This window comes from Carcharodon carcharias, chromosome 10, assembly GCF_017639515.1.
Source record: "Carcharodon carcharias isolate sCarCar2 chromosome 10, sCarCar2.pri, whole genome shotgun sequence".
Classification (NCBI taxonomy): Eukaryota; Metazoa; Chordata; class Chondrichthyes; order Lamniformes; family Lamnidae; genus Carcharodon; species Carcharodon carcharias.
This window is the reverse complement of record NC_054476.1, coordinates 151,354,728-151,377,624: the sequence shown is the minus strand read 5'-3', so window position 1 is coordinate 151,377,624 and position 22,897 is coordinate 151,354,728. Positions and strand designations below refer to the sequence as shown.

The 22,897-nt window shown below is 44.6% G+C and overlaps 1 protein-coding gene across 1 annotated transcript in view; it reads left to right on the top strand.

Moving 5' to 3' along the window:
• The first annotated feature begins 1,606 nt into the window (after positions 1-1,606).
• Positions 1,607-22,897, top strand: part of LOC121282900 (multidrug and toxin extrusion protein 1-like) — a 60,742-nt gene continuing 39,451 nt past the window's right edge. The window contains 9 exon segments of the mRNA XM_041196709.1: positions 1,607-1,633; positions 2,407-2,508; positions 4,172-4,240; positions 5,206-5,227; positions 5,230-5,375; positions 5,503-5,527; positions 9,242-9,282; positions 13,050-13,147; positions 13,283-13,380. Coding sequence (XP_041052643.1) covers positions 1,607-1,633; positions 2,407-2,508; positions 4,172-4,240; positions 5,206-5,227; positions 5,230-5,375; positions 5,503-5,527; positions 9,242-9,282; positions 13,050-13,147; positions 13,283-13,380 — 628 coding nt within the window.

The following is a 22,897-nucleotide window of genomic DNA, read 5'->3' as shown; positions in this document are numbered from 1 at the left end:
GGAAGAAGGAGGACATGTCAGAGGAACTGTTTTTGAAGGTAGCATCATCGGAACAGATGCGACGGAGGCGAAGGAACTGAGAGAATGGGATGGAGTCCTTACAGGAAGCGGGGTGTGAGGAGCTGTAGTCGAGGTAGCAGTGGGAGTTGGTAGGCTTGTAATGAATATTGGTGGACAGTCTATCACCAGAAATTGAGACAGAGAGGTCAAGGAAGGGAAGGGAAGTGTCAGAGATGGACCATGTGAAAATGATGGAGGGGTGGAAATTGGAAGCAAAATTAATACATTTTCCTGGTCCAGACAAGACCATGAAGCAGCCCCAAAGCAATCATCGATTTACTGGAGAAAGAGTTGTGGGAGGGGGCCAGAGTAGGACTGGAACAAGGAATGTTCCACATACCCCATAAAGAGACAGGCATAACTGGGGCCCATGTGGGTACCCATAGCCACACCTTTTATTTGGAGAAAGTGCGAAGAGTTTAAGGAGAAATTGTTCAGTGAGAGAACAAGTTCAGCCAGACGGAGGAGAGTAGTGGTGGATGGGGATTGTTCGGGCCTCTGTTCAAGGAATTAGCGGAAAGCCATCAGACCATCCTGGTGGGGGATGGAGGTGTAGAAGGATTGGACATCCACAGTGAAGAGGAGGCGGTTGGGGCCAGGGGTGTAGGGCGTGAGAGGAATCACAGATATAGGTGGGAAGAGACTGGACAAGGGGAGAGAGAATGGAGTCAAGATAGCAAGAAATGAGTTCCGTGGGGCAGGAACAGGCTGACACGTTCGGTCTGCCGGGACAGTCCTGTTTGTGTATTTTGGGTAGGAGGTAGAAGTGGGCCGTCCGAGGTTGGGAGACCATGAGGTTGGAAGCTGTGGAGGGAAGATCTCCAGAGGAGAGAAGGTCAGTGACTGTCCTGGAAACAATGGCTTGACGTTCAGTGGTGGAGTGTTGGTCCAGGGAGAGGTAGGAGGAAGTGTCTGTGAGTTGACGCTCAGCCTCTGTGAGGTAGAGGTCAGTGCACCAGACATCAACAGCACCACCCTTGTCAGCAGGTTTGATGATAAAGTCAGGGTTGGACCTGAGAGAACAGAGTGTGGCAAGTTCAGAGAGAGACAGGTTAGAGTGGGTGAGAGGAGCAGAGAAATTGAGACAACTGATGTTCTCAATGAAAAGATCAAGAGCAGGTAAGAATCCAGAGGGAGGGGTCCAGGTGGAGGGAGAATATTGGAGGTGGGTAAAAGGATCCATTGAACGGGGAGAGGACTCCTGCCCAAAGAAGTGAGCACGGAGACGAAGGTGGCGGAAGAAGAGTTCAGCATCGTGCTGAGCCCGAAATTCATTGAGATGAGGGCATAAGGATATGAAACTGAATCTTTTGCTGAGTACTGAACGTTCAGCATCGGAGAGGGGAAGGTCATTGGGGATATGGTGAATACATGACTGGGGCTGGGATTAGAAGACAGGATGGGGTCAGAAGAACGGGCAGGGGTGGAGGGTCCTGAATGGGCGTTGGTGTCAATGAGTTGTTGGAACTTGCGTTCCTTTGCACCTGAAAGAAAGAGACAAAGTTTCTTGTTGAGGTGTTGGATGAGACAAAGATTAAAGTAAAACATGGGGCAAGGACAGCTTAGAGATGGGGTGAGTCGGTGTTGCTGGAGGGAGAGGTCGAGTGTGTTCATATGGCGGTGATAACTGGTTTATTTTTTAGTGAAGGCTTGGAAAAATGGAGAATTTGAAACAATTAAGCTCTGACAATGTTGTCCAGACTGGTGGAACCTGCAGTAATCCGTTCCTGAGAAAAATAAAGGGACTGATACCCACCAACTTCTGGCAGGGGGGAAAAAACGTATTTCCAGACTGGCTGGGCCAGTGGTGAGTTTACACCCACCTAATATCCCACCAAATCCTTCACACACTACGCTCTCCAGAAATATATCTACTTATCTACCAATCTCCTTCAATAAACTTGTTTACACTATCAGTTTCACTGAATCTATTAACAAAATACCCTTCATTGATTCCAATTATACGGTCCATTTTCTTGAACCCATTTAGAAACCCTCTTTGCCTGTTAACTTATTCCACAAGCCCCCATCTAAAGGATGAAAATCTCCTGCTTGCCTTTGTTTTATTGCTTCAAAGACCATAATTTCTAATTTGTGTGTCCTGACATTTGAACCCTTCATTAGCGAATGATTTGCCTGGAGCAACTTCGTCACTTCCCTTCATAATCTGGAAAACCTCAATGAAATCATTTTAAAATTGAGTCAGCTTTTTGAAGAAAGAAGACAATTGCTTTCAGTAAGAAATGTGATTGGTTTAATAGATTACAAGTGTTTTTTAAAGTTCAAGAATATTATCAAAATAAAGTGGCCAGTCTATATTATTTATCATTCATTTTTCTTTCACAGTTTTTATCACAGCTGATGATGCTTCTAATAAATATTGTCAACTCCACATTCTGTGGACATTTAGGAAGAATTGAATTGGACGCAGTTAGTCTTGCCTCAGCGGTGAGTTTATATTCAGAATGTGCACATTTATTCATCATAATGTATCGTCTATAAAATAGTGATGGAAATGCATTGCTTCCGATCAGTTTGAAGCTTAGTGCCTTTACCAGCTGATGAAATGCTCCTTGTGAAAAAGCCTGGGCGTTACCTGCTGTTCTCAGTGGAAGGACAATGAGAGAGCAGCAGTTGCTTCAGTGGTCCTAGGCTAAAGAACAGAAACACCAGCTAGGATTCCCAGCTCATCACCATCGTCAATGAGCCACCCTGGAAGTCCGATGTGTGTGGACATTGGGTGAGAATGAGATTGGGCTCAGTCTGAATGCTCTTCGTGGGCAGATAATCCTCTGACAGCCATTTGGATCATATATGAGGGCTGGTCACTTGTGCAAGTTATTCATGGGCTGCTGAGGCTCATGGAACTATAGCAACAACAATAAGATTTCATTTATCTAGTGCCTTTAAGGTGATAAAATGTCCCAAGGTACTTCACTGGAATGTTAACAGATAAATAAAAAATTGACATTGAGTCTAAGGAGACATTATGATAGAGGACCAAAATCTTGGTCAAAGAGGCAGATTTTAAAGAGTGTTCCTAAGGCGAGGAGAGAGATGGTGAAGCAGAGAGATTTGAAGTGTTGATTTCACCAGGAAATAGGAGGCATGGTTGCCAACAGTGGGGTTAAGGAAGTCAAGGTTGCACAAAAGGCCATCATTGGAGGAACACAGATTTCTCAGAGCATTGGAGGGATAGAAATAGTTACAGATCCAGGGAGTGGAAAGGCCAAGGAGGAACTTGAACACAAGGATAAGAATTCTAAATTTGAGGCACTGATGAATCAGTAGCCAGTGTAGGTCAGTGAGCACCATCCCCACTGATTATTTTTGTTATTGAGTGAGTTATTCATTTAATTGTGCGGGATCTTTACTTCTTTTCTATGGCGAAATAACTTGAAGACACTGATGTCAAAGAAAAGCAGTTCCCATTAGGCAATGGTACAAGGACTAGGAGACATAGGTTTACAGTTTTGGGCAAGAGATGCAGGGGAATGTGAGGAATAACTTTTTCACTCAGTGAGAAGTAATGCCCTGGCACTCTGCCTACAAGGGTGATGGAAACAGAGATAATGTATGATTTCAAAAGGAAATTGCTTGGGCATTTGCACTAAGTAAATTTACAGGGCTCCAGGGATATAGCAGGGGAATGGGACTTATTGGCTTGCTTTACAGAGAGTTGGTATGGACTCAGAAGGCTGAATGACTTCCCTCTGTGTCATAATTAGTTTATGATTCTATGATGTGTGGTCAGCCTTAACAGACTGCTGTGCAATCGTGTGGCTTAGATGAACGTGGTCATGGGTAAAGGGGAGTTTATGTGATTTAGGATATGGGCAGCAGAGCTTTGGATGGAAGAGTGGGTGGAAGATTGGGTGCTGGCCAGAAATCATTGGAATTGCCTGAGCCTGGAGCAAACAAAAGTGGATCAAGAGTTGGTATTTGACAGAAAGGAGAAATGATAGGGGAAAGAATGAGAAGTTATCAACAAAATCACCATGGTATTATATTCATTTATATGAAAGTCACATCTTATATTATTTAATGGCATGTTGGTGACATCTAGGATGATATTGCTAAATGCTTCCTTTTCTTTATTTCTTTTGGACAGGTAATAACTCTATCGGGTATCTCCATAGGTTTTGGGTTGTCTACAGCGTGTGACACACTCATGTCTCAGGTAGGTGCAGCTAACTCCAGGCTGTACAAAGAGCATTGATGTCCTCTTAATGTAGCAAAACTATTTTGTTAGGTCAGAGAAGAAGAAATCTTTCAACGTGCCTTGAGAAACACAATTCCCTGTGTGAATTTGACCCACACAGACCAGGATGTACCAGATGTAATTGCTGGACTGTCCTGGATTAGCTGGTCTAAGCTGGTGCAGTTTGCCTTAGAGGTTGAGGATAGGAAAATGATCCAGTAATTCTGAACCGGTAAGAACTTTGGAGGTGAAATTCCACTTGAGAGGAGACACAAAATAGTGAACAGCAAATTTCATCGAAAGAGGATTGAGAGAACACTTTAACCAGTGATTTGAAATGCTGAGAGGGATAGACATTGCAACACCATTGAATGGAATAAAAACAGAAAATTCTGGAAAAGCTCAACAGGTCTGGCAGCATCTGTGAAGAGAGAAACAGAGTTAACTTTTCAAGTCCGTATGAGTCTCCTTCAGCGCTGAAGAGAAGTAGAAATGTGATGGATTTTATACCGTTTAGTTTAATTAAATGAGCTGTGAGCATAAAATTAAAGGGTTTCTCGTGATGAAATGGACATGACCTGGGTTAGGACCAGCTCTCCCCATCCTGCAGTGTAGGGAATGTCTGGAATAGAGCCTCACCTAAGTTGTGAGTGTTTTGTTGATTGAGAGATGATTAAAGTCTGTGACCACTGAGATAGTTGCTGAGTTGTAAGTAAAGTGGTTCAGATGCACTTGCGATCTGGACAAACCTGGCAGGTTAAATGCTAAATAAGACTAGTATCCGATCATAATGCTTTGGTTAAGAGAGAGAAATATTTTAATCTTCTAATTTTTGGATATGTTATTGCCGTTGTATATTGTAGAGAAAAGTGGTGTCCATTAGAATGTGATCTATGTTGGTCAGTATTGAACCAATTCACTTTGACTTTTGTTCTGGTTTTCAGACATATGGCAGCAAGAACTGGAAGTGATTCTCCAAAGAGGGATTCTCATTCTCATGATAACCTGCTTTCCTTGCTGGGCCATCTTCATAAACACCAAGCACATTTTATTGGCTTTCAAACAGTCTCCTGCAGTGGCTAGGTTAGAATCTTACTTATGTTTTACTATCACTGTCACTGATTCAAAATCCTGGAATGCCCTTCCTAACAGCACTGTGGGCAGATAGTGATGTTCTATGATTTCCCTATTGTTCCCAACATCTTTTATTTTTCTTAATGGTTAATGCAATCTATGTGAAGATATTTATTTCTGCTCTTCCTGTAAGTAAATTATTATAGGTAGGAGGCACATGCAGACAGCTCATTAGACAAGTGAAGTCTTTCCTTACCGGAAATGTAGACGGAACAAGGGATTCCAGTCAGCAAAAATCGCAGTGGATCCAGTCTGGAAAGATTCATCAAGCCAACGTTATCAACATGGCCCCCTAGCTGACCTCAACTGAGAGCCATAATGACTCCGTGCTCCATGGCTAGATAATCGAAGAAGTCTTGAACAATCCAAAGTCAGGTGCCATCAGAGATCCAGCACCTCATCCAAGTCATTGTTTCCCATGTGTGAGCTTAAGAACATACAAAGTTGGAGCAGGAGTAGGCCATTTGGTCCTTCTAGTCTGCTCTCCCTTTTAATAAGATAATGGCTGATTTCTACCTTAGTTGCACCTTCTCACACTATCCCCATACCAACTAATTCCTTCGTATCCAAAAATCTATCGAGATCTGTTTTAAATACACTCAATGACTGAGGATCCATAGCTCTCTACCACAGAGAAATGCAAAGGTTCACAACATTGAATGAAGAAATTTCTCCTCACCTCAGTCCTAAATGGCCAGCCCAAGAACACAAGAAACAGGAGCAGGAGTAGACCACATGGCCCATCGAGCCTGCTCTGCCATTCAGTACGACCATGGCTGATCTTGGGCTTCAACTCCACTTTTCCACCAGCTCCCCTTACCCCTTAATTCCCTGAGAGACCCAAAATCTGCCTATCCCAGCCTTAAATATATTCAATGATGGAGCATCCACAACCCTCTGGGGTAGAGAGTTCCAAAGATTCACAACCCTTTGAGTGAAGAAATTTCTCCTTATCTCAGTCCTAAATGATCAACTCCTTATCCTGAGACTGTGTCCCCGTGTTTTAGAGTCCTGGATCAGTGGAAACAATCTCGCAGCGTCTACCCTATCAAGGCCCCTTCAGGATTTTGTAGGCTTCGATGAGACAACCTCTCATTCTTCTAAACTCCAGAGAATATAAGCCCAATTTATTCAGCCTCTCATCATGGGACAACCATCTCATCCTAGGGACCAATTTGGTGAACCTTTGGTGTACTGCCTCCAATGCAAGTACATTCTTTCTTAAATGTAGAGACCAAAACTGCACACAGTACTCCAGTTGTGGTCTCAAGAAAGCCCTGTACAATCTCAGCAACACTTTTTTATTCTTGTACTCCAATTCCCTTGCAACAAAGGCCAATGTGCCATTTGCTTTCCTAACTGCTTGCTGCACCTGCATGGTAACTTACTGCACTCCTTGTACAAGCACACTCAAGTCTCTTTGAACATCAACTCACCTTTTAAAAAACAATCTGTTTTTCTACTCTTATGACCAAAGTGAATAACTTCACACTTCCCTACATTATAATCCATCTGCCATCATGTTACCCACTCACTTAATCTGTCTATATCACTTTGCAGCCTCTCTATGTCCTCCCCACAGCATAGAATGTGTGCATCGCTGGCAAGGCTAGCATTTATTGTCCATCCCTAATTGCCCTTGAGAAGGTGGTGGTGAGCTGTCTTCTTGAACCACTGCTATTCATTTGGTGTAGGTACACCCACAGTGCTGTTAGGGAGGGAGTTCCTTTTGACCCAGTGACAGAGAAGGAACGGTGATATGGTTCCATGTCAGGACGCTGAGTGGCTTGGAGGGGAACTTGAAGGTGGTGGTGTTCCCCTGTATCTGCAGCTTTTGTCCTTCTCAGCGGTAGAGATCATAGGTTTGGAAGGTGCCGTTGAAGGAGGCATAGTGAGTTGCTGCAGTGCATCTTATACATCATCTTGTGAATACTGCTGCCACTGTGCGCTGGTGATGGAGGGAATGCATGTTCAAGGTGATGGATGGGGTGCTGATCAAGCGAGCTGCTTTGTCCTGGATAGTGTCGAGCTTCTTAAATGTTGGAGCTGCAATCATCCAAGTAAGTGTGTTCCATCACAGCCCTGACTTGTGCCTTATAGATGGAGGGCAGGTTTTGGGGAGTCAGGAGGTGAAACACCCACCACAGGATTCCCAGCCCCTGACCTGCTCTTACAGCCACAGTGTTTATATGGCTGGTTCAGCTTAGTTTAATAGTAACCCCCAGGAAGTTGATAGTGGGGATTCAGCAATGGTAATGCCATTGAATGTCAAGGGGAGATGGTTAGATTCTCCACTGTTGGAGATGGTTGTTGCCTGGCAGCTATGTGGTGCAGACATTACTTGCCACTTATCAGCCCAAGCCTGAATGTTGTCCAGGTTATGCTGTACTTGGACATGGGGTTGCTTCACTGTCTAAGAATTCTCAGATGATGCTGAACATTGTGCAATCATCAGCAAACATCTCCACTTCTGACCTTATGGTGGAGGGAAGGTCATTGATGAAGCAGCTGAGGATGGTTGGGCTGAGGGCACTAACCTGAGGAACTCCTGCAGCAATGCCCTGGGATTGACATGATTGACAACCAACAACCTCAACCATCCTCTTTTGTGCTTGGTATGATTCCAACCAGTGGAGACTTCCCCCCTGACTCCCATTGAATTTAATTTTGCTAGGGCTCCTTGATGCCTTGATGTCAAGGACAGACACTTTCATCTCATCTCAGGAGTTCAGCTCATTTGTCCATGTTTGAACCAAGGCTGTAATGCGGTCAGGAGCTGAGTGGCCCTGGTGGAACCCAAACTGAGCATCAGTGAGTAGGTTGTTGCTGAGTAAGTGTTGCTTGAAAGCACTGTTGATGACACCATCCGTCATTTTGCTGATGAGCGGGAGTACACTGATGAGCGGGAATTGGACGGATTGGATTTTTCCTGCTTTTTATGGCCAGGACATACCTGGAGAATTTTCCACATTGCTGGGTAGATGTCAGTGTTGTAGCTGAACTGGAACAGCTTGGCTAGGGGCATGGCTACTTCTGGAAGTCTTCACGACTATAGATGGGATGCTCTCAGGGCTCATATAGTCTTTGCTGTATCCAATGCCTTCAACTGCTTCTTCATATCATAAGGAGTGAATTGAATTGACTGAAGACTGGCTTTCTGACACTGGGGACATCATAAGGAGGCTGAGATGGATCATCTAACTTCTGACTGAAAATGGTTGCAAGTGATTCAACGATGTCTTTTGCACTAACATTCTCATGGGCTCCCCATTATTAAACAGGGAATATTTGTGTTGCCTCCTCCTCCTGTCACTTGGTCAATTGTCCACCACCATTCGTAACTGGATGTGGGAGACTGCAAAAATTTGGTCTGATCCATTGATAAGGAATACATATTGGCCAGTCACCAGAAAGAGCTGCAGTGCTCTTCAAACTGATCCCATGGGATCAGTGCATCCAAATGGTGGGCACAAGGGATGTTGGTTTAACATCTTCTCTGAAAGGCAGCGCATCAACACTGCAGCACTCCCTTAATTCCTGCACTGGGAGTGTCAGCTTAGATTTTTGTGATCAAGTTTCAGGAATGGGACTTGAACCCACAATCTTCTAACTCAGAAGTAAGAGTGTTACCAACTAGCAACATAATGCAGCATTTAGACTTTGAGTTGTAGATAGCAATAGTTTGGGCCATACAAGATCTGAGCAAATCACCTACAATCATATTGACCATAACCCCAAAACAGGTCTGGCTCAAATTTTCAAAAGCAATATGAATGTAATTTTCTCTTTTTCAATGATTGATACACTATGTTCTGTTAATTATTTTCAATATTCTTTCTTAGGCAGCATTTCTTTATGATTTAGAGACCAGATACCTTCAGAATCAGGTAAAGTCACTGAATGTTGGAATGTCCATGAAATTATTTTAATAATTATTGCAGCAAGATATAGCTTGGGAGTCTTCGGTTTCGTTTTCCTTATTTTGATTGTCAACTGCAATTGGACAGTTAATTAGAGGAGTTAGTTTGGAAAAAATAGCTATAATTACAAAATATTTCCAGCACAGTAACAGCCTATTTGGCTCAATAGAACCATACTGTGTGCAGCACGAGCCCCCTCCCACCTTTCATCACTTAATCCCATTAACATGCCCTTCTATTCCTTTCTCCTTCATGTGTTTATTTAGCTTTGCCTTAAATGGATCTGTGCTGTTCACCTCAATTAATCCTTGTGGCTAAAGAAATGAAACTGGTTTCTCAGCCCAAAGGGATCCAGTGGGGATCATTTCCACCTTCATTGCCTGGTCAGTAATAGGGTGGAGTCGATCACCAATGTAGAATCTGCCCAATTTTCATGCCACTGAAATCAAAGGGATAAAATTGGGTGGCTTCTACACTGGACAGGCAATTATCACCCAGACTGTGAATGTGAAAATTACCTTAGTGTCTTTTTATTTTTAATGTCAGTCTATTGGTCTCTAGCCAAATGCTAGAAGACAGCACCTTATTGTTGGCATTTTGATTCTCAATTGCTCCAATGGGGCAATGTCCAACCTACTTTCAGTCCTCAGGATGTGGACAATGCTGGCAAAGCAACAGTATCAGGAATGAGCTTTAGCTTTAAAGTTTAAGTTTGATTTGTAATTCTGTATCTGTGTGTTAAGAAAGGCCTGCATTTCTAATGAGATTTTTATGACTCCTAAGGAGAAGTTAAACTAACACAACAGCAGAAAACTGACTGTTGCCTAGCAAAGGGGCCCAGAGAGGTAAGTCCCTCCCGCAGACACACACTCAGAAGAAGAGAAACAGCAGTTTGTTTTGGAAGCTGTTAGAGTTCAGCTGGTTTTGAAGACAGCTGCTAAACAGAAGCCACTTAGAAGGGACAGATGGCCAGTCCCAAGCTAAAATTGGTTGAAAGCAGCTGCCAGAGAGAGACTGGAGCAAGAGGGACAGGTAACCAGTCCCAGGCTAAGGAAAATACCTAAAAGTCCAGGGGAGTGGAACAGGAGGAAGTCCCCAGCAGACCTTCTAGTCAAAGGAAGGTTAGGAACTTGGAAGAGGTCCTGTTAAATGAAGTTAAGAGTGAGGGGCAGAGAAAGGCTCCAAGCCTCAAGTTTAAAGCTTCAAGCTGCAGAAAGCAGATTTAAAGTGAGAACAGCTTGCAAGAGGCAAGAAGGTCCAAAGAGATGGCTGAAGGCCTGTAACTCTTTGCCATGGGCATGTGAAGCAGCGGTACTGTTGACGGCTAAGTTGGTGAGAGAGAGTGCATGGAAGAAAGCTTGAATGCATGTGGTGACCCAAGGGATAAGAACATCAGACAGAGAGTTTTAAACTCTGGACATGAACCCTTGCGGAAAGCATCTGAGAGAAAGCATCAGTGTAAGAAAAAATTCTAAAGCAAATTCTTGGAAAGTGGAGATTGGAAACTCTCATCATCGGAGAGGGGAAGGTCAGGGGGTTTAGTGAATACATGGCTGGGGCTGGGATTGGAAGATGGGGTGGGGACGGAGGGACAAGCAGGGGTGGAGGGTCCTAGATAGGTGTTGGTGTCGATGAGTTGTTGGAGCTTGCGTTCCTTAGCACTTGAGAGAAAGAGAAAAAGATTCTTGTTGAGGCGTCGGATGAGACGAAGAATAAAATGAAACTGGGGGCACGCGCAGCTTTGAAAAAGGGTACGGCGGTGCTGCTGGAGGGAGAGGTCGAGTGTGTTCATATGGCAGCGCATGGCACTGAGTGTGGATTTCAGAATGTGACGGGAACAGCAGTCCGAGAAACGTTTTATGTCCCGGAGATACCTGTAATCCTGGGTGGGTTCGAAACATGAGGGGTGGAATTTCAGTTGAAATCCACGTGGTCCATCTCTGACACTTCCCTTCCCTTCCTTGACCTCTCTGTCTCAATCTCTGGTGATAGACTGTCCACCAATATCCATTACAAACCCACCGACTCCCACAGCTACCTCGACTACAGCTCCTCACACCCCGCTTCCTGTAAGGACTCCATCCCATTCTCTCAGTTCCTTCGCCTCCGTCGCATCTGTTCCGATGATGCTATCTTCAAAAACAGTTCCTCTGACATGTCCTCCTTCTTCCTTAACCGAGGTTTTCCACCCATGGTCATTGACAGGGCTCTCAACCGTGTCCGGCCCATCACCCGCGCATCCGCCCTCACGCCTTCTCCTCCCTCCCAGAAACATGATAGGGTCCCCCTTGTCCTCACTTATCACCCCACCAGCCTTCGCATTCAAAGGATCATCCTCCGTCATTTCTGCCAACTACAGCATGATGCCACCACCAAACACATCGTCCCTTCACACCCCCTATCGGCATTCCGTAGGGATCGCTCCCTCCGGGACACCCTGGTCCACTCCTCCATCACCCCCTACTCCTTAACCCCCTCCTATGGCACCACCCCATGCCCATGCAAAAGATGCAACACCTGCCCCTTCACTTCCTCTCTCCTCACTGTCCAAGGGCCCAAACACTCCTTTCAAGTGAAGCAGCATTTCACTTGCATTTCCCCCAACTTAGTCTACTGTATTTATTGCTCCCAATGTGGTCTCCTCTACATTGGAGAGACCAAACGTAAACTTGGTGACCGCTTTGCAGAACACCTGCGGTCTGTCCACAAGAATGACCCAAACCTCCCTGTCGCTTGCCATTTTAACACTCCACCCTGCTCTCTTGCCCACATGTCTGTCCTTGGCTTGCTGCATTGTTCCAGTGAAGCCCAACGCAAACTGGAGGAACAACACCTCATCTTCCAACTAGGCACTTTACAGCCTTCCAGACTGAATATTGAATTCAACAACTTTAGGTCTTGAGCTCCCTCCCCCATCCCCACCCCCTTTCTGTTTCTTCCCCCTTCCTTTTGTTTTTTTTCCAATAAATTATATAGATTTTTCTTTTCCCACCTATTTCCATTATTTTTAAATATTTTAAAATCTTTTATGCCCTCCCCACCCCCACTAGAGCTATACCTTGAGTGCCCTACCATCCATTCTTAATTAGCACATTCATTTAGATCACCAACTTTAACACCTATGTGTTCTTTTGTTCTATTGTTGGTGACATCTTTTGATGATCTGCTTCTATCACTGCTTGTTTGTCCCTACAACCATACCAACCCCCTCCACTTCTCTCTCTCTCTCTCTCTCCACCCCACCCCCCAACACACCTTAAACCAACTTATATTTCAAGTCTTTCTTGGACTCAAACTCAAGTTCTGTCGAAGAGTCATGAGGACTCGAAACGTCAACTCTTTTCTTCTCCGCCGATGCTGCCAGACCTGCTGAGTTTTTCCAGGTAATTCTGTTTTTGTATTGAATAAACCAGTGGATTCAAATCTCCTGCATTCTGGGGGAGCACAATGATAGATGAAGTCGCTCCCTGGAGCACAGGGAATTTGAGTTTGATGATTTAACTGCAAATGTGAATATGTCAACCACACCTATAATCAGAGAAATTCCAGCGATGAACCTGATCCAAATGAGGGAAAAGTGATCTTCCTAGATCGGGGTACATTGTACCCCAAACATGGACATTGGAAGAGCAGTTGCACTCTATCTTGCCCTATCTTGGCACCATGCCACCCACCCTGTTTGTTTATTGAAGGGCAATTCCAGGAATGACTTTATTATTTTGTTCCCACCTCAGGGGATCATCATGCCTCAGCTTTTCACTGGTCTCATAGCCAACATCCTCAACGCTGTCACCAATTATCTCTTCCTCTTTGTGCTGAAGCTGGGAATGCCGTAAGTAGCAAATAAATATAAAAATGTAAATGTCAAATATATATTCGAATCTCAGTCCTGATCAATTAATCTTTCAGTGAACAATGAGCCAATCTTTATTTGAAGCTGCCTTTAATATGTGAACTTGTTCCTCAGAGGCTCGGCTGCTGCTAATGTTCTCTCTCAGTACTGTCAGGCTATTCTCCTGTTTGGATATATTCGATGGAAAAAGTTGCATGATAAGACCTGGGCAGGTAGGTTTCAGGGAGGGTAATTTACACTTTGGGCAATGATATGAAATGGACGATATCCAATTAACCCAGTATACACCTCAATCAATTCCCATTTCCATTGAAAGCCACAGAACGAATCATTGAATTGGTGGTCTCATTCAATCCCCTCTCTGTGTAAAATACTCACTTGTTTTGAAGGCCCTTATTTATTGATTTAGTTCCTACTTTTCTCTCTGTCTCTGCCTTCCTCTCCTGGTTCATGCTCTGAGGTGTTGAGACATGGAGAGTCAACAGGTTATCAGCCACAGAGTAGGCTACAGGAAAACATGTCCTAGATACCTGGGGCCATCCAGAGCTGCCACAATCTCACACAATGCACGTCCTATGACTGCTGTTTCCCACAGATTGCAGAATCACCCCTTATATGGCAAAAGAAACACAGAAAAAACCCAGGTCCAGTTTGAAAGGCGAAGAGAGCTGGACGATAAGAATGTTTTTCTGTCCAGCCTATCTTCCTTTCTCCTTATGTGCTTTTCCAACACTTCCTATGCTGTGTTAGTAACTCCATTGTGTTTTTATTATGTAAGATGGCCTACTGACTGCCTGCAAGAGTGGGGCCATTTTACATGGCTGGCAATTCCTAGCACGTTTTTGATATGTATTGAATAGCAGACATTTCATATTGGAACATTCCTTGTAGGTAAATAAACTTCCTCACTGCTAAGAAAAACACACCTTTCAGTGTTGCGAAATAAGTGAGAAGCTAAGAGGAGTCAGGGCAGTGGTGGCATAGTGGTATGCCAGTGGTATTCCAGAGACCCAGGGTAATGGATCCAGCATTCAAATCCTACCACAGCAGATGGTGAAATTTGAATCCAATAAAAATATGGAATAAAAGTCTGATGATGACCACGAAACCATTGCCGATTGCAGTAAAACCCATCTGGTTCACTAGTGTCCTTTAGGGAAGGGAATCTGCCGTCCTTACCTGGTCTGGCCTACATATGACTCTAGGCATGTAGCAATGGGTCTGCCCTCTGAACAAGGGCAATAAGAGATGGGCAATAAATTCTGGCATAGCCAGCAGTGCCACATCCCATGAATGATTGAAAAAAGTCAACAAAATGCAGGGCCAGTAAATACACTCAAATGAGACAAACAAAGCTTCTCTGTTAGGGCAGTGGGGTTTACAATGGTTTATAAGCACACACAATATGAAGACATGGGGGGAGATATTTACCTTGGCTGGTGTTGTACAACAGTCAAGACTTGGTTCACACAATCGCCTTTTCCATGGGGTGTAAAACTCACTCACTCACTCTCACCCTTTTCTTCTCCGCAAAAGTTAAATTTCGTCCCCGCTGTCTTCCCTTCAGTCGAATCACAATCCACACTTCCCCATATGCAGACAAAGCAAGGACCAAGTGATAGGTCATAGCAAGGTAACATCAAGAGTAATACCATAAGACAGCCAAATCAGTAGAAGGCAAATAACCAAAGAAACTGAAGATTAAACAGCAACTATAAAACCACACAATATATCATTAAAGGAAGAGTTTAAGTGATAGATACAGTATATGGCCCAACGTACAATTAAATCTATATGGAGCTTTGTCCCATTGACCTCACTGGGGAAGCAAAACCATAGGAGTCTATCTGGTAAATCAAGATTTCCTTTAGGTTACCACTTTACAAAATTGTGAACCACAGCAGACATTAAAATCTACGCTTGATATAAGTTGGCAATGTGATCCAATAATTTATGTACTCGTTAATTCATGTATCCTTGCTGCGGAGGAACATGATTAGTTTCCTTCATCAGTGCTTGGTGACTGGTTGACTTTCTTTGCCAAAATTGCCGGGTGTGGAGGTGGGCTAGGCGAAAGGTTGACTTCAGTATCCAGCACTTTGCCCCAGTTGCAAAGAAAACAGTGAAGCAAAATCAGATTTCAAGTTCTCATTCCCTCACATCCCTCAGGCTCCACACATTCCCCATGCCTCATCCATGCCAACCCATGCCACCTCATACAGCCCCAGTCTCCTCCATGGCTCCTCAAACCCTCCATGCCAACCTATGCCCCTCCACCCACCTCCAATGGCCCTTTATAGACCCTATGCCAACTTTGTGTCAACTCATGCCAACCCATGCCCCCACCCACCACCCCTTGTCCTTACACTGGCCATGCCTAATCACCCAGTATCCACCATGGGCAGACCTCAGAGTCCATACTGAGAGATAATAAAATTAAGTTCTTAGTGTTCATTGATTAATTAACTTAAAAAAAACATTGATAAAAACCCATTCACTACATTTAAACTCCTTCAACAATTTAATCCTTTAAAACAACAAGCATTTGTCTTCACAGCCACACATCAAAGACTTTATAACCAATTGGAGTTGTTAATTAAACTGTGAACTGACAGCCATCCCGCTGTGATAATGAAAGGTCATGACTTCAGTCATGCAGGAGAAATCATATAATGGTAGCCCTCAGGCTTTTGTCAACAGACAGAGTAAAATAGCAAGCACTGTTATTTTTAACCTGCAGGCTGTTTTTTTAATTTAAATTTCAGGAGATTTAAATCCCTTGACAGCTTGACAATTCTAATGAACTTTGACAGTGCATTTGACAGTTCCCTTAACAGTTCCCTTGACAGTTCTCTTGGCAGTTCTCTTGGCAGTTCCTTTGACAGCTCCCTTGATGGCTCTCTTGATAGTTCCCTTGACAGCTTGATAATTCTAATGAGTTTATCCACTTTTTACACACATACATGACTAATTTTAACAATCCCAAAGGGCAGCTTAACTCTCCCAAAGGGCACCTTACCTCTCCCAAATGTGTCGCCAGAACTATCCAAAACAGTATCCTACCTATCATTCCAAAAGAGCACTTTACTCTCCAAAGAACTCTGCTAACTTTAGACTTTCTCCTACTAGGTCTAAAGTGCACAAATTGTGTTTTAGACATCCCACTAGTGAAAATTGGATCTAACTAGAAGGCAGCTGCACTTTAACAGTGAAACCAAAAATGTGTGAAGTACAACCTACCTTTTCCACCATACGTCCGTCATCAAAAATGGCGGGTACTGGGTTCAGGGATAGGGCTTTCCAAATCCGACCTCCAGCACCATTTTGGATAAGCTGGAAACCCTCCCCATCATTGCAAAAACTCAGCCCCTAAGAGTACGAGGAAATGCCATAGAACTTCAAGCTTAACTAATTAATGACAAAGAGTGATGCCAATCTTATTTTTTTCTTTCAGAGAGTAATGAGTCTTTGGGACTCTCTTCCTCAAAAGGTGGTGGAAGCAGAGTCTTTGAATATTTTTAAGGTGGAGCTAGATAGATTCTTGATTAACAAGGGGGTGAAAGGCTACCAGGGGTAGGCAGGAATGTGGGGTTGAGGTTCCAATCAGATCGGCCATGACCTCATTAAATGGAGGAGCAGGCTCGAGGGGCTGAGTGGCCTACTCCTGTTCCTAATTCATATGTTCATATGTTAATCATCCAACTTCAGTTCATACCTTACTAACCTGAAGCACACTCTGGACTATGCCCAGCACCTATATTAAATCAAATGAATTTTAAATAAACAATCTTTTTTCGCAAGTGGCACCAGAGAATGAGGGTCAATCGTGTACTTTGTTGGGGTGTTGATCTCACATGGGCTGCCCTGGGGAGTAGCAACTTGGAGATCAAACATTGCTCTTCAGGGGAAGAGGATTTTGGAGGGAAAACCATTTTCAGATCCTTCAGATCATTCTTATTGGACCCTGGTAGCTGCTTCTTGGCAGGTACCTGAAAACATCTTATTGCCCCATTCTCTCAGATGCAGGCACCCGGTGAGGAAGAAGGATAAAGGGAGGTAATTAGACATCTGCATCCACCCCTCATAATAGAAGCATAAGAAATTTGTTTTGGTTCTGTTGAGAGGTTAATTCTACATAAGACACTTTTCTCTCAATATTCGTTTGCTCCAAATAAAGTTGAATTTACTTCTTGAATCAGATGAAAAGTCATTGGCCTCAAAAGGTAACTCTGCTTCTCTTTCCAAAGATGCTGTTTGACCTGCTGAGTATTTCCAATTGTTTGTTTTTGTCTCAGATTTACAGCATTTGCAATTGCTTGTTTTTAATTTACTCTTTGTTCCCTTCCTGTTCACAGGGTTCATTAATGAAGTTCAACTTGGAGCCCAGTCCATTATATTTCAGATTATAACAGTACCATACAGGATAAGGCTGAAGATACTGTGCGGATTCAGTACTTAGATGCCTAAAGCATGTTTCACCAAAGAAGAGCAATATTAAAACAAGAGAATAACATTACCCTTAGCACTTTAACAGTGAATTAAGATTAAACATTCTCCTCCTTTCACTGCACTTATAAATAATATATAATTATTCCATTCTACCTAATCTGATCCATTATAGCTCACGCTCAATTGAAGCGACAATAGCAATCCACCCACTAGTCTATTCGTTAAATTGATAACCATACTCTTGAAGAGTAACTAAAATTTAATCAAAGGAGGAGGCCATTCGTATGATGCAGGAGATTCAACAGGAGCTGTCGTCTATAATCATATTTTTCTGCTTTTTAATTACACTGTTTTATAACCTTCCTTTTCAAATACTTACTCAATTCGCTTCTAAGTCGTGTTATGGTCTCTCCCTCAAGTTCTAATAACCCTGTATGTGAAAATAATTCTTATCATCCTTTTGCCCTTCTATGTTAATCCTGAGCCTTGCCTCTCCGTTACCAGTGAAAGTGATTTTTGCCATTTACCCTCACAAAACATTTCATATTTTTGGAATTCTCGGTCTGATTCTCCTCTAACCCTTTCTGTTCCAGGGATAAGAGCCTCAATTTTTCAGCTGATGAAAGCAAAATGCCGCGGATGATGGAATCTGAAATAAAAACAGAAAATGCTGGAGAAACGCAGCAGTTCTGGCAGTATCTGTGGAGAGGGAAACAGAGTCAATGGGCGAAATTCTCCCAATATGAAACTAAGTGCGGTGGTGGGTGGTTTTGGCAGCGCCCAGCCCGCTGTCCGTAACGGCGGCATCTCGCGCCCGATTCTGCGCTTGAGGCCTCATTAATTATGCAGCGGCACATTTCACTCTGAGTCACCTGGCAGGTCGGGAGTTGATTCATCTGCCCGCTGTCAGCTGGTGGGTTCGAAGGTGCGGGCACCATATTTAAACGCCAGTCCAACACGCAATCTCAGTCTCCCCAGCCCACTAGAGAGGTCCGCAACCCATAAGAGAAAGGCCGAGAGCCTCAGGACAAAGTCTGCGCCCCACTTCACACACCAGGCCCTCCAGGCCCTGGTCAGAGGGGTGCAGGAACAACGACACGTGCTCTACCCCACGGATGGCTGCAGGAAGCACAGCAGGCTCACTTCTCAGGCCTGGGACACCCTAACGGGGCAGGTCAGCGCGGCTGACATCTGCGCCCAAAGTGCCACCCAGTGCAGGGAGAGGATGAATAATCTCACCTGCTCTGCTGGGGCTAATCACCCTTCAACACTCTCCAATATCAACTCTCATCATGGCATCATGCACTCAAATGGCTATTTTCTTCAGGGGTTTCACACCATTAGTGGGGGACACATATCAACACTCATTCTCTCACCAAGACTTTCACATCACCACTTTCCTCTCTGTTAAGTTACTCACACCCCATCCTCTGGAGAGGGCTCACCACACACAGGGGACATTCATCTCACCCAACATCTGCTCCGTTCCTCCTCATCACATGCCTTTCCTTCTTCTTCATACAGCCCAAGCTGGTGCACAGTGGGCGCGAGAGAGCGCAGACCGGGGGAAGGAAGTCCGACATCCTTGCCCTCAGTGAATTCGAGCAGGCTGAAGCAGAGCTGGCTGGGGACAACAAGATCGCTCTTGTGGGGAAGGGGAGATCGGCCTTTCCAACCAACCTAGTGCGGATCCCAGGTCCATCACCTCACCAAATCCTGACATTCACAGTGACTCACATGCAGCCTTGTCTAGCTCATGCTCATTAACTGAAACTCTCTTTTCTATTTTCTAGGCACAAGCACATCGAGGCCCCCCAGCCAGTCCAGCAGCACCAGTGCAAGTCCCCAGACCTCATCCGAGGAGGAAGCTGTGGAAGAACCGTCACGACCCTCACACACATCATCCGCCAGCTCAGAGACACACACGTCGGTGGGGCACAGGTGCGGATTAGGCTCAGGCTCACTTTCTGGGGACACATCCCCTCATCAGTTGGAAACAGGGATAGCCCAGGTCTCGGGCACTCGGAGGGCTGCTGGAGACCAGCCACCCACTTGGCCTGAGTCAGATGATGAGCCTCTGGAAGTGGCCAAATCTATGCAGGGGATGCAACGAGAGGCAGCAGAACATCAGGCGGAGATTTGGCAGTCACTCAGCAGACTAAAATGAACAAGTCCATCGCTTTCTGTCTGATGTCAGTGTTATGGAACAGCGGATGGTAAATACTGAGCTGCTCAAATCCCAGAGGGAAACTTGAAACAGCTGCCTCAACTGTTTTGCAATTTGTATTTTATTTTGAGATGTGTGCCTTGAATTCAGTAGTAATAAGTCCACCTAGTTCTAGAGGTTTTTTTTACAAAACTAAATTGTACATTTATTAATAAAAGAAAAGATTTTAAGCACATACATAGGTCTACAAATTACTGCTATAGTAACTCCTAAATCCCCTAGTTAATCTGGCTCTCAGTTACACCTCCGTTAAGGCAACAGCAAAACAAAATATAAGTTCAACAGGCCCAGGCAAAGCACACATTACCCTGGACAGTGATATTCAAAGAAAGTTTTCTTAGCTTCGGTTCCTGTGGACAGAAACTTGATGCACAGAGGCTGGAGGCTTTTTGCACTTGTGTTAGATCTTAGAATGTCTTCTCCTCTTACACATAACCTAATCTTCTTTATACAGGTTTCTCCCTTTTTAATGTAAATTCCATTGTCCCGATATGTCTTTGCAACTTTGCTTTTCTCATAATTTAAATCTTTCATAGTACTAATATTATCAGTAACCTTTGGGAAAAATAAACACACTGTTTGGCTTAGCTTCTTTTAGCTAGATGTAACATTTACCATCTCTTTGAAATTCAAAGAAACCTAATTTATCTAAAAATGCAAATGTTCCTCACACCTCACATTCTAAAACTTCAGCCATGTTTACGTATTTAGCATTTCAAATCTAGCTTCTCTTTTGAAAACTCTAAAACTCCAGACCAGCTGTCTCCAATTCAATTAAATTTCCCACACACACATCCAAACAGAGATCCAAACCCTATTATTAACCTACCTTTACAAAAAATCACAATAATATTATGAAAATTATTGTATTTTCATTACAGTTGTGGCTCTGACATGCGAGTGCCTTGAGTTTGCCATGGGAAGGCTGGCGACCATCATGGAGACCTTAGTCCAGCAGGTCTTGCCAGATTTGCACTTGGCTCATGGCCACACCCTGGTAAACGTAGGCGACATGGGGACGAGGCACCTTGACCTCCCTCCAGGTGCACCATCCCCTGCAGGAGCCTGGGCGGGGCCCTCAGGCACCCACAGGGAGGCTGAGTGTCAGCTGGACAACCTGGGGGCCTCCTCTCAGAACACTCCAAGGGTGTGCAGCCGCTCACAGCCCCCTCTGCCTGTGACCCCATCCACTCCAGCTTCTGAGGCCTCTGAGGGCTCTTCTGACCCTGAGCAGGTGACCCTGATCAGGCTGGGACCCTCCAGGCCACGGGCCACCAGAGGATGTCTACCAAGGTCATCACAGACATCAGGGCGTAGCAGTCAGCAGGCTGCCTCCACCTCTGCTGCGGATATTGGGGCTGCACCCAGGCTAGGCACTAGACTTAGGAAAGTTAAGAAAAATTGAGGGCACTTGTGGATCTTGGGTATGCTAAATGTGCAACTAAATTGAACTTTTGTTAATACATTGGATGGCTATGTGAATGTTCCTGTCAACTGAAGGTGTTGTGATTTTGTACTTTGGAATCCTCTTATTTCGAGGCTTAGCTTTCCTCCCACTCAGTGATAGTGTCCCACTGTGAGACTCACATTCCTGTGATGTCAACCTCAGTTGAACTCATATCTACATCTTTGTGTGATGTCAGGGAGATGTGTTTAAATCATTATTGGAAATGTGTGATGTAAGATTTCTAACCCTTCTTCCTCAGGAAACACCATTGAGTGAGGGCAGTTCATCAGCATTGATATTCTAGCTGCATTTGTGTCCCCTCAGTGGTAGTGGCAGAAGAAAAGACATGCACGGGAGGAGAAGGTCCATAGGCATGTCCATGTCTTAGTTGCAGCAGTGTTGGAATCATTAAAGGCAGCAAAGGCTTCAAGTTTTCTCTCATATCGATCTTGTCCCTAAGTGGATTCTCAGTTCCCAGAGTGAGCTCACTCACAGGGCCCCATGACCAAAGCAATGATCGTGGCCTGGTGATTCATGAGGTCAGAACGCGCAAGCATGAATGCGAGACTTGTTCTCACTGCAAGTGGGTGGACATCCTCTGAGTTGAAAGAAAATGGCATTGAGGACTAGGAGAGATGTGGCCATGTTCCCTCGCAACTTTACTTTCCTGGAACCTGTCAACAATTAACATATCACGTCTCCCATGTCTTCCTCCATGGCATGATTGCGATCATACTGACCCTTAGCAGCCTCCTGAGGTTTCTGAGCCTCTGATCTTCATCCTCCGATGAGCTCTCATCCTCCTCTGACAGGGGGTCACCTCTTTGCATTGCCAGATTGTGAAGGGCACAACGCACTGCGATGATGCGGGAAACCTGGTCGGGAGTGTATTGGAGTGAGCCACCTAAGTGGTCCAAGCATCCGAAACGCACCTTCAGAAGCCCTATGGTCTGCTCTATAAGGGAGCGTGTGGAGCTGTTAGAAATGTTGTACCCCTCCTCAGAACGACTCTGAGGCCAGAACACTAGAGTCATCAGCCAGCGTTTCAGTGGGTTCCCCTCATCCCCAAGCAGATATCCTGCGGACATAATGGCCCCTCCAAAATCTCAGGCAACTGGGAGTGACTCAGGATGTAGAAGTCATGGCAACTCCTACGGTACCGTGTACAAATATACAGTATGTGCTTCCAGTGATCACACACCTGTTGTATATTGATGGATGGTAGCCCTTGGGGTTTATAAACATTAGGACCTGCTGCCATGGAGCCTGTATAGCCACATGGGTGCAGTCTATTGCACCCTGCACTCTCGGGAAGCCTGAGATGACAAGGAAGCCAGTGAATCTCACATCCTGGCTACCTTCATCCAGAGCAAACCTGACATAACAATGGGTCTTCCTGTAAAGGGCATCTGTGACTTCCTTTATGCATCAATGTGTTGTAGACTGAGAGATGCCACACAGGTCACCTGTTGATCCTTGGAAAGAACCAGAGGCCAAGAAATTTAGCGCAGCGGTTACCTTCAAAGCCACTGGCAGAGGGTATCCATGTGGCATCAGGTCTTCATGAAGAATGTGGTATATGTGATGTACCAGAGATCAGGACAAA